This window comes from Mustela erminea, chromosome 8 (genome assembly GCF_009829155.1).
Source record: "Mustela erminea isolate mMusErm1 chromosome 8, mMusErm1.Pri, whole genome shotgun sequence".
NCBI lineage: Eukaryota > Metazoa > Chordata > Mammalia > Carnivora > Mustelidae > Mustela > Mustela erminea.
In genome coordinates, this window is record NC_045621.1 from 25,203,435 (window position 1) to 25,216,077 (window position 12,643).

The following is a 12,643-nucleotide window of genomic DNA, read 5'->3' on the forward strand; positions in this document are numbered from 1 at the left end:
TGCAAACATCAGAGATGATCTTTTCTAAGTTTCAGAGCCAGGCAAATGTTTAATTAAAAGTTCTGTTCCTAGAGATTTTTTCCAAGTTAAGCAAACTGTTGAAATGACTATTCCATAATTTATATATCATTTTACTATATGCTTCCTTAAGTAAATAGTGTTTCTAGAGGCATAAATTAACCATCAGAAAGAGAGTAAGAGAGGATAAAAGTTATTTTCAAAGGAGCCCAATTCCTCAAAGTCATATCAAGAAGCACAATTTTTTCAAGTATATCTTGTGTGAAGAATTGAGTGTGTGTGTGTGTGTGGGGGGGGTGACCCATTATTATGAGTTCTTAGCCATGGAGTCTGACTTCATCAAATCTGAGACCCTCCCCCAAAAGCATTTTCTCAGAGCCTGAATATTCTCAGCACCTGAACTGTTCACAGGACGGAAAGATTAGACATGTTTTCCAGTGAGGCCCCAGAAAGAGTGATGACTCTTTTCTGATCACTTTTTTTCGATGACTCCTCTGTTGAATATGTTTAACAGCAATGAGTCAGCTGTCTCACAAGGCAACTTTGTCCACTGCTGGACAGCACCAATTATAGGAAGGATTTTAACTTGCTGAACACAAATGTGGAACGGTAGTAAGTAACATCTAGAAAATGACTTCCAGTGGGTGTAAGAAGTGCGCACCACCACCATCACAACACCTTCTTTCACATTCTTCAAAATATTTTTGAAATAGAGAATTTGATTTGATTTAAAAAATATTTGGTATGTTAAAAAAAAGAAAGTTTATACTTATTTATTCTTTTTGTATTTAGAAAGAATATGTGAACCTAAATTATTGCCCTGTAATTCTCATTTATGCCATTTATAGGAATTAAGTATAATATGCACATTAGATTTATACCATCTCTGTCTGTGAAATTGCTGCTGCTCACAGATAAATCGTCAGGAGTTGAGATGCCGTTGGTACTGGAATTTCCAATTTTCTTTTGTGTCAAATGCTCAAGACTCACACTGCTATTTTTTTGTGACTCTTTAGTCAAGTTCAGAAAGACCTAGAAAGAGAAGCCAGAACACTTCATTAACATAAAACATGCATGTCCTTTCTACTTTCTAAGCTCAATTTTTATTTTGAATTTTTATCACGTTTATTGAGACAAATAAGTGTGACTTTAAGTGAGTTTTCTTGACACTGACTTTGAGTGAACATTCTTTTAACCATACAATTTTGTTACAATATTACTGACTATAGTCCCTATGCTGTATTTTTCATTTCTGTGACTTATTTATTTTATATCTGGAAGTTTGTTTCTCTTAACTCCCTTCCCATTTCAGTCTTCTCCCACACCACCCCCCAAGTAAACATTTTGGTATGTTAAAGAGACATGTTCTCTAACTGGATAAACATGTTTGTTTTCAGAAATCAATCTTACATAAGAATGGTACTAAGATAGTTTTAAGATTTTTTGATTTTGTAAAATGTTTGTTTCAAATATTTCTTCTCTCTTTTTAAAGAACTGTGCATATTTATTCTCAGGGAACAGCAAGTTGTATCAGCTCTAAGAAAAGAAGAAACGCACCTCTTCCACGGTGGTGTCTGAAATGCCGTAGCACCCGATGTTGAGGTCCCCCATGCCATTGTCCAGAGCCCTCAGGAGTGACAGGTAGGCTCCTGAGACTTTGGTGCTAAATGGAGGAAGCACATACACCAGCTCTCCCCCGATGTCCTCCTTGAGGTAGGCTTCAGGGAGGTGTGACTGGATCATTGCTGTCACGGCCATCGTGTCACATGTTGTATTTGCACTTAGATTTGGGCTCTAGGGACAAAACCAGAAGTTACCATCCGTTGTCCTCACACTCTGGTGGCACCAAGGGCCCTCCTCAGAGGGTGGTGAGACTCTTTCTGGCCACTCAGCCCTGAGTCGGATGACACATCCCTCCTCCAATGGCTCCCTGTCCCACGGGGGCCCCTAGAGCTTTGTCCACGTCCCTGTTCTATTGCCTTTATTCTCCCACTTGCCCCTGGCCCTTCTCCAGCCTCCCTGCCCACTACTCCCTGCCTCTCCTCTGCTCTACTCCAGCCGCAGCAGCCTCCTCATGTTGTCAGAGTGCTGTCAACTCAGGCACACCCTCCTCGGGCCTTCTCAACTAGTCCTTTATCCTAGATAGTGACATGGCTCCTTCTCCCCCAAGCCCCAACTCCTGCTCAACTGCCATCTTCCCAGAGACCCTTGTCTTCCCACCCTATGTAAAATGGCGCCACTCTGCATTCCCTGTTCTCCCTCCTCTGCTTTATTTCCACCCACAGCATTTACCACCTGCTGACATACTTAATAATATACTTAACAGTATTATCTGAATTCCCCACACTCTATCAGAATATAAACTCCACGAGGGTAGAGATTTCAGTATCATCAGTTTGCTGCTGTATCCCCAGGGTCTAGAACAGTGCCTTGGGCACACACTAAGTCATAATACACACCTAATACATACATTTCTTAATGAATTAGTGAATATAACAATAAACTGCTTTTTATTTCAAAGTCACATCAGGATGTTCAGATGTAAAATAAGTGACTGTAGTCAAAGCCTACCTAATGGCATACACATCTTGCACAGTACTGATAATCATTTGGTATTTTTAAGTGCTACAGGGGTTCTTAGTCAGCACTGTTGTTCTTCAAAGATGTCAAAGCACCACTGGCCTGAGTTAGTCTTCACATTGCCACTTGAGGGGTATTGATCAGAAGATACATACACAAATGCATATTCTATTTGTTTAAAAGCAAAAAAAAAAAAAAAAAACACAAAAAAACCCTAATTTTTAAGCCTTATAAACTGAAATGCTATGGAAACTAAAAGGCTGATCCTCCATCAGTAACCTTAGGCTATAGACCCTCTTTAAAGGGAAAAAAAAAAAAAAAAAAAAAAAAATCTATATCCTAAGGTAAAAACCCAGTGCTCTAGTTCTTGTTGTGAGATCCCAGACCAGGAGCATCAGCATCACCTGGGCCCTTATGAGAAATAGACTCCATTCTGGACCTACTCTAAGATCTACTGAATCAGAGACTTCTGAGGTGAGGCCAGAAATCTGGGTTAACCAAGACCTCCAGGTGTTCCGATGCTCCCTCAAATTTGAGAGACATGAAACTAACATATTAATCATGAATTTTAGCAATTAATAAAGTTGGAGAGATTCTGCCTCCATTTCACCCAAAACTTAACTCATGACCCTATAATGAGGTATATTTTTCTCTCTTACAAACCTTTTTCTTGGTGAGCGTGAGGTGATACCCATCGCCAAATGCCTCCTTGAGGTAAAACGGTGACCCGCAGCAGCGCAGCCCGCCCTGCTCCAGGAAGGCGATGCGGTCACTCAGCACTTCAGCTTCGTCCAAGTGGTGCGTCGACAGAATGATTGTTCTGGCTTGAAAATACAGAGGAGAACAACCGAGAATGAAAAATGAAGACGCAGTTCCTGAGATCTACAGAGTTAGCACAAGTAAATCGTGTGATTTATGAGGAGAAGAGGCACGTTTTATGAGCTAACTGAAAAACTGACCAGAAGGAACTTTCAAAATAAACAAAGAGAAATTCAGAAGACGTGTTACTATACATCTAGGGCTGTTTTCTTACATGTCGGCAGCGAATACGCCTTTATGGTGCCATATGGCTAAATGTCCGTCATTTAGGGTGTGTGTGTGAGCAACTCCTTCCTTCGTCTGCTCGCCTGTCTTCATTTTCATTTTTCCTCTGTGTCTGTTTCTGTCTCTCTCCCCCACTTTCTGCACTATGAAGAAGCAATAATTTTAAAGACTTTCTGAATATTCCTCTCTGATTAATCCACTCTACTCTGATTGCTTCTTTGCTTCACATCCTGTTAGCACTTGTTTAGTCTGTTTTCAGTTTATTTTCGTTTGTGTATGTTTGGTATCTCTAATTAGATTCTAAGCTCCTGGAGGCAGAATTCGGGGCTTCAATCAGACGTACATGCTCTCAAAAAGGCCAGTGAAGTGCTCAACTCACCAGGCTCAACTACATGGATATTCAGTAACTGACCCAGTAATTTAGTGGTGGGAAGAGAAGATTTGGGAAGGGGAAGACCTCATCTGAGATTCTTTAATGGAGCTTCTAAACAGAAAAGGTATAAATTTGGCCTCATGCATCCTAGAGGGCAAAATTACAACTGTTCACTGTTGGGTGCAGAAGTTATAAGAAAGTACTCATACCAGTTTTGTTCTTGGATATCACATCCCATATGCTTCGGCGAGAACATGGGTCAACTCCAGTGGATGGTTCATCCAAAATGACTACCCGTGATCCACCGATAAGAGCTATAGATATGGATAACTTCCTCTTCATTCCTCCTGACAATGTTCCAACTCTCTTATGACGATGGCTATATAGTCCGGTATCTTTTAGCGTCCTTCAAAAATAATGTATGGTGGTTATTTTGGACAGATAAAATATCTGAATATTGAAAAAAATAAATAAGCACTTTAAGTAATAGGTCTTTCCTAAGCAACTATTACATGCTCAGCGAGGTACAATATACACTATTGAGGATTCGTGACATAGTTTTCTTATTGTTTATCATCTAGCTGGAGGTGCAAAGTTAATACCCAGAAAACATAAAATATATGGCTCATATTTTAATTTGTTTCTTTGAAAGATATTTATGGAGGGCCTGCCTGTTTTGTGCCAGACCATGTTTTAGCTGCTGGAGGAAAGCAGTGAAAAGATAATATTCCTACCCATAAGGAGATTAGGCTCCAGTGTGTGTATGTATCAGGAGGGATGCAGATAAAATTCAGTCGAGAAACGTATTTCCAAGTATTTATAATTTGCCAGGTGGTGACAAGTGCAATAAAAATACACAAAGCAGGGTACATAAGATAAGCAGCGCCTGGGGCGTGCTATTTTAAGCATCTATTTTATATATGGTTATCCCCTCAGAGAAGGTGACATTTGATCAAAGACCAGGAAAGTAGAGGAGTGAGTCAAATGGCTGTCTGGGGAAGGCTGCTCTAAGTAGAGGAAACGATAAGTGAGAAGCCCTGTGGCCGGATCATAAGCCAGCCTGTGACTTGGTCAGTGTGCCCAGAGCACAGTGAATGGGTTAGAATAGAAGGAGATGACAAGGGAAGTGAGACGGAGCAGGCAGGTAGGATCTCTTGGCCTTGACAAGGACATTACGGAGTTTGAACTGAGTGTGGTGGGAAGTCATAAAGGGCTTTGAACCCTGGAGTTATATGGTCTGATCTGCCATTTAAAAAGGTCACCCTGGCTGCTCTTTGAAGGATAAACTGTATAAGGGAGAGGAGGAGCCCGGTGTCCGGTTAGGAGGCTTGGCCCAGTAGAGTAGCCAGTAGAAACAGGATTTAGGGCAATATGGTAGCCTGAGATGGAGAGAGTTCTAAAGTTTGAGTATAACTGGCTGGTGAAGAGACTGACGTAAAATGTATACGATACTAGAAGAGTAGAAAAACTGAAAACCAATTGTTTTGTGACCAAATGTTCCTACTGGCATTATCACCACAGGTCGACCTCTTTTTGATAGGTGCTACCAACTCACATCCTGGTTGCTGCTATAACTGACCTTTTTACTTCCTCATGCAGCTGCTTGTTAGTCCAGTGAGGAACTTTGATGGAACCGTATAAGAGCAGGTGTTCCTTCGTAGTGAGGTAACTGAACAAGACGTCGTGCTGCATGCAGACCCCCATGTTCTTCCGCACAGTGTGGAGGTCTGTTTTGAGATCTTTCCCATAAACAAAGATAGTACCTGCTGAGGCCCCAAACAGCCCAGTCAACATGGAGCTGAAAATGAAGAACCGATAATTAGGTGTCAACCAAGCATTTAAGCTAGATCTTAGGGCTAAATGTATCTCAGTCATTAGCAAACAATATTACAGTGTATTTCCTCAGGTAAGATCAAGCTATAAAATAAAATGATATTAAATGGGAACAAACATTAAATTACTTTTAAGCTTTTAATTATTTAGAACCTTACAGAAACACTACCCAGTCACTACCCAGTGACAATGATGCGGATGGGGCCATGGTAGCAATGATGATCACTGTTGGGCACTTTCATCTTAAGTACGCTCTTGAGCATACTTGAGCAAACTCACGCACTTCCCTGGCATCAGATGGCATCTCTAGGTCACGGAGTCTCAAATTTTTAACTCTAGCCAAGACCTCATCACTAAGTTCCAAGTTTGCACTAAACATCCAACAGACAGTAACATCTCTCCATGAGATGCCTTACAGGGTCCTCAAACTCAATGTGTTTAAACTTAATTCAGGATCTTTCTTCTCAAACCCTTGTCTCCCCTGATGTTCCTCTTTTACTATATGATAAATCTATACACTGGTTGCACAAGCCTGGGATCCAGAAGCTGTGTCTGTATCCTCCTCCTATCTCTGTTTTCTACCTCTGCCAGCATGTGCCATTTTCCCAGCCACACCGCAGCACAAGCCACACCACCACTTTCTCGTGACCACATATTTCTTAACTCGCTTTCGCATGTGAAACACATCACCTTCAGTCCCTTTCTCTACACTGTGATTATTCTCTATCTTATCAGACGATTGCTCATCACTTTTCAGATGGTTAGTAAACCAGACAACTATTTAATGTCCCTTTTTTCCAGTAAAATGTAAGCTCCACGAGTCTGGCCAAGGACCCATTTTCTCACCACTCTCTCTCTTAGTACCTAACAAGTACCTTGTACCATGTACCTAACAGACCTTAAATGACTCCCGTGGACTAAATAGGGCACAGATATTATATGCAATTCTTCCCATAAAAGCATGCTGAACTACAAACAATATACTTCAGTCTTTATATTCAGAAGAACAAAATTGAGACTTTTTCAGCTAAAATTACATCCTCTTCAAAAGCCTTCTCCATCACTTTTCTTCACTGTTTTCTTACTGCCTATTAGAAATCCTGCTTCTAAGCATTGTATGCTCCCTAGAAAGCCAACTTCGAATTTAAACAGGCCATATAAATAAGAGCAGCTGCTCATTCACTCATTTCATGATCTTCCCTTGACCCCTCTTATTTACAAAAGAAAAATTAATTTAAATATATTTTGGCAGTCACTGAGCTTACTTATGATGCTACTAAATAGGATATCCAGCAACTGACAGTTTCTCAAGGAAAGGCCAGGGCAGCCCCAGCATCTCAGTGCTGACTTCCAGTGAAGCCATGTGGAGCACTGGCGGTGAGTTGCAAAACAATTCAAAAGTATGTCACTTTAAAAACATTTGAATCTCTTCTCCTTTTGGACACAGGAAATGCTAGTTAAATGAAGAGTCAGAAAGAATCCCATGTACTGCTCCTAGCCTTTCTGATCTATAGCTGAAGGCTGGTAATTCTTTTCTTTCTTCATGAATCAAGGCAAGAAGCAGCTGGGGCTGAGTGTGTTTATAGCAGAGTGTGTAAACTCAAAATTATACATGGGCCAGAATAGAAATGCAAATAAATGGAACAGACTGGGCATATGAGACAGTGCAGATTTGTGGGGAACAGGAATAAATCAGAAAGCAGATGTCTCCTTTAAGAGAACAGTCACCATAAGCCCCAACCAATTGTTCCTACCTAGGACCGTGGACCCAATATTGCCAGAACTTCTTATTATCCAAGAATGTCAAGAACATTTCTTTTTATTGGGACATTTCTCCATTTTAAAATATTGACACTGAGTTAAGCATTTTAAGAAATACTGGGTGGGTCTAATCTGGCCTTTGAGCTCACAGGTTGGGACCTATGATTTAGACTCCATTCTACAGTAAACAATCTGAGCTACCTTAATCCATCTGGGAGATGTAGTAACATTTTTCTTTATGAAAGAGGTGAGGAAATATTAAGTAATATGCTTCCACAATAATAAGTGTTCAAAAAGTAACATACATTGTAGTAGTTTTCCCAGCTCCATTGGGCCCCAGCAATGAAGTAATGTGTCCTTCATAAAAGTTCAGATTGAGGTTATCAACAGCAATTTTCGAGCCATACATCTTTGTGACCCCATGCAGGGCAACCCCAACTGTGAGATCTTTAGGTTCAGGCTCAATGTTGGAGGGAAAAATGTACTCAGGACCTAGAGGGAAATCAAGAGACGAGTTATAAGCTCACAAAGGAGGAAAATGTAGCTAGAGCTAGACTTTTCCTTAATTAAAAACTGAAGACAAAAACGATACAGTCCTCTAAATAAAAATAAATCTGGAAACAAATGATCTGTTATCTTTAGCTTCCTTTTCCTCTGGTTAAAGAATGAATGAGAGTGAGGAACTGCGTTCTTTAAGGGTGATTTCACACTTCTGTCAGAACAGGTGGTCCTAGAATACAGCATTTTTAATAATGAATTCTCCTTTATTCAACAGATTATCAAATATTAAAAAGACAGTCTAAGTCTTATTTCTCTGATCAGAAAAGATAACACCAGCTTATGGAAGAAGTGTCTACAAGGTGTGATTTTATAGTGACAAGGCCAGCTCAGATCTGTGGTTTATAGATTCCCCATCATTGATTACTATCTCCATGTGCTTCAGGCATCACATATAGACCACAGATATGGGTCACAATTACTTTGCAAAGATGGCACTACTTACCCTACGTCAGTAAGTCATGAGCTTTCAACTATTTGTGTCCAGTGCTGGTGCTGGGTTATGATAAATTATTTGTACTTGTAGCTTGGTTACTCTTTTTGACTAGTGACAGATGGCTGGAGTTAGGGGTGTAGACTGTGGCCAAGGATCAAAATTTTTCTCTGTGTGTGTCTAACTGGACCACAAAGGGATCTACAATCTTGGCCTAATTAGCTCCATATGTTAACCAACTGAGCTAATGAGCCCAGAAAAAGCCACAATTTAATCTCTGTAAGAGTCTAAACACATATGTGTAGACATATTCATCCATGACGAAAAGGATGATAATTTTGCCATTTAGAAAAACCTAATTAAAATCACTAGTCATGTAAATTTTATATCACTTCTGTCATAATAATGCTTGTTGTTGACCTACTTGTCTTACTGGCAGATGGGTTGGTGTTCTGCATCATGATATTAGTAAACATAAGGCCATTGCTTTTCTCATGCTTCACTTCTGCACATCCAAATCGCTCCTTCCAATAGGAAGGAAGGACTGGAAAATACCATGGAGCTGCCATACCATATGTACCTGTAATGAAAATGTATTAGGAAGAGTAAGTATTAGTTGACTGTTAACATGAAACATCAGAAACTAAACAACAGAACATTATATATGGTTCAGAAAGTATTTTCATTTTTTTCACCTATATCAACCTAAAACGTAGTCTGTTTCCAAAGTAAAGCAAAAACAATAAGCTCTCTTTTATTCTTTTTTAAAAACAGCTTCATTAAGGTATAATTACATGGCATAAAATTTACTCATCACAGTAAGTGTAGGCACAGATGATTTTTAGTAAATATAAAGTTGTGCAGCCATTATTACCATCCATGCATTAGAACCACCATTTATACATTACAGCTTCGAACAGTATTCTCATGACCATTTATAGACAACCCCTGCTTCTACCCCAAGTTTCAGACAATCACTGATTTGCTTTCTATTTTTACATTTTGTCTTTTATAAAAATTTTATATAAATGGAACAATACTCTTTTAGTCATTTAGAACATCAGGAAAATGTACAAATATCAATATGGCTGAATGGAAAAGCTCCCAAGCATGTTAAAAGTGACTGACTACTTGAGACCTAGGATGGGGGACCCAACTACTGTTTTCCATTAGAATTTAGTAAATTCTCCTTAGAATTAAGAGACCTGGGTTTTGCTATATCACATCTCAAAAGCCCATTTGAAAAGACTGGATTCCATGCTTCTTAATCCACTCCATCCTTTAAAGGAACATCAGATTATTAACAAGACCCAAACTATAGAGAAAGCCCAATTTTCCATCAACTGATGAATGGATAAACAAGATGTGGTACACATACACGATGGAATATTACTCAGCCATCAAAAAGAATGAAACCTTGCCATTTGCAATGGCGTGGACAGAGCTAGAGTATGTTGTACTAAGTGAAATAAGTTAGTCAGAAAAAGCCAAAGACCGTATGATATAACTCACATGTGGAATTTAAGAAACAAAACAGATGAACATATGGGAAGGGAGAGAAAAAAAAGGAGAGAGGGAAGCAAACTCTAAGAGACTCTTAACAAAAGAGAACTGAGGGTTGATGGAGGGAGGTGGCGGGAGATGAACTAGATGGGTGATGGGTATTAAGGAGGGCACTTGTTGGGATGAACACTGGGTCTTGTATGTAAGTGATGAATCATTGAATTTTATACCTAAAACCAATATTGCACTGTATGTTAACTAAAATTTAAATAATAAGATAAAATAAATAAAGGAAACTTAGAGAAAGAATTCACCAGTGCATTATCTCATCCTGGAAAATTATGGTTAGTTCTGGGATTTAAGCTGTTGTTGTTGTTTTCTTCTGAGACTATAAATGGCAAATCAAATAACAGAAAATATATCTTAATTGATTTATAATTATGAAAACTATAGAAAAATATATCTGTAGGAAGTATGATCATACCTGGGAACACATTCCTGACATACCAAGCAATAAGGAAATAAATGAAAGAGTCAGCTAGGATCAGACAGCACAGCCAGCCAAATGAGGTGGTATCGTCCTGAACTGGTGAACTATACATATTTTCCCACTGAAGACCTAAAGAGTGAACACATGTATTTATTCTCCTGTGACACATAATGCAATCGTGAATGCTAACACCCAGTTTTAAAGGAAGCGAGCCTACCAATGCCTTGCTCCTCATATCTTGCAATGTACTGACTTGCATAACTGAATGCTGTTGGGGACAGCAGACTCTGTGAAGAAAATAAACAACAATAATAGTTCTTATGGATTTTGTACAAGAGGGATCCAAACATACTTAAAACTTTGGACTTTATATAGGTAAAATAAACACTAACTCTCTAAGCATATTTAAAAACACAGAGGTCCCTTACCAAGCCTACTACCACTCTGAAGGAAGAGAAGAGGAATAGCAGAACACAAAAGCAGGAAAATCACAACTTGAAAAATATTTGTCAAAAATCTAAACTATATATCTACACGTAGTATGTTGCTTAGCAATTTATAAACCAGGTAATTACAAGGTAGTGCAATGTTAAGACTAAAATCAAATAAATAGGAGCCAGAAGATGTTTTTACTGCATAAATTGATTACAGGTAACAGAGCTATGAATGAAAATATACTAAACTATGAATTGACTGAATACATATAATGCAACACATTAGAAATTTAATGTTTTAACCCAAAGCAATCAATGTTAAATGAAAGTTATTTAACACATAACCATAAACATCAAAGTTTCAATATGACTCTCAATGAGATTTATTTTCCTGCTTTCCAATTTTCAAAGTATTCTTAATGATTTCATTAAATTGCTTAAATTAATTCAATAGTTTTGAATTGAAACAGGCAGAAAAATATAATCAATCAAAATTGATTATCTACTGTCACTGCATTTGTCTTTATGCCTGTAAGTAATATTGTATGTCATGAAAACCATGAAAATTATTCATAAAGGAGAATAACTCCAGTAATAAAGGTTTTAAGGTATTTAAGGACCTGGATGAGAGAAAAAGTCAGAATTTTTAATGATCGTTAAAAATGTACTCTTTTTTCAGAAATTATTTCGTAACAGAGTGCTGTTAAGGAAAGTCTCTTTTTCATTGTTTTATGCTTGTACAGTATACAATAGTACAATGTACAGGATACATTAGGACAGCTAAGATTATTTTGCAATCACAGAACTTTACAGTTAGATAAATGAACTTTAAGAGTCTAAAAACGTAAGAAGAATCGATTCTTATCCCACCCTGGCCATTCAGTTGTGACAACTGACTCACCATGAATACTTTTATGACATAGCTCAACTCATTCTCCACTGTAATCAGAACAATAAATGGAAAAAAAGCAATGATGTAGATGAGACTTCCAATAAGGGCTGCAATGTTGGTGTTATTGAAGAAGACACTGATAAGGTAGCTCATGGCAATAACTGAGAAGCTATAGTCCGAAAAATACAGGAACAAAATGAACCCATTTGTTTTAGGAAGAATATCACCAAATTTGAGTATAATGATGAGGATGACGATGGTCACCAGTAAAAATCCAATGCTCTCTATAAGCCAGGCAAAAAAGTGGCTGCAAGAGTTCACACCCATCATCTTCATGTACTGCAAAAAGGAAAACGCGTTAGCCACTTTTTGAGCTGATATTCTCTCAAATAGCAATTATTTCTGCACCATGACAAAATGCCCATGAGATTCTACATATATATGGAACTAGACATCTTAATGATTTTCTTAAGTTAAGGATTTGTCCGTGTTTGCTATGAAAAATTAGTATGACCATGTATATCAGCCCATTTTAAATGATATGCTTTCAGAATGCCCCAGTATAATGGATGATTTGGAAGGTGAGGTTCTTTTTTTCTCCAGTTTCCTTTTATAACTAGTATCTAACTGATGTACCCAGATTAAATTAGTTTAGAATAGATTACCAAAATTTATTGTGTCTCCTGCAGAATTTTACAACATGAGTTTGACATTTGTACAGTCA

General features: G+C 38.3%; 1 protein-coding gene across 1 annotated transcript in view; it reads right to left on the reverse strand.

The window, feature by feature from the left end:
• The window catches only part of ABCA12 (ATP binding cassette subfamily A member 12), a 283,550-nt gene that overhangs the window by 36,618 nt on the left and 234,289 nt on the right, over positions 1-12,643 (reverse strand). The window contains exons 26-35 of the mRNA XM_032354711.1: positions 11,929-12,258; positions 10,811-10,880; positions 10,588-10,722; positions 9,025-9,180; positions 7,915-8,101; positions 5,595-5,813; positions 4,225-4,421; positions 3,262-3,422; positions 1,576-1,812; positions 900-1,050 (exon numbers count right to left, since the gene is read on the reverse strand). Of these exons, the coding sequence (XP_032210602.1) occupies positions 900-1,050; positions 1,576-1,812; positions 3,262-3,422; positions 4,225-4,421; positions 5,595-5,813; positions 7,915-8,101; positions 9,025-9,180; positions 10,588-10,722; positions 10,811-10,880; positions 11,929-12,258 (1,843 nt within the window). The remainder of the gene's footprint in view (positions 1-899; positions 1,051-1,575; positions 1,813-3,261; positions 3,423-4,224; positions 4,422-5,594; positions 5,814-7,914; positions 8,102-9,024; positions 9,181-10,587; positions 10,723-10,810; positions 10,881-11,928; positions 12,259-12,643) is intronic.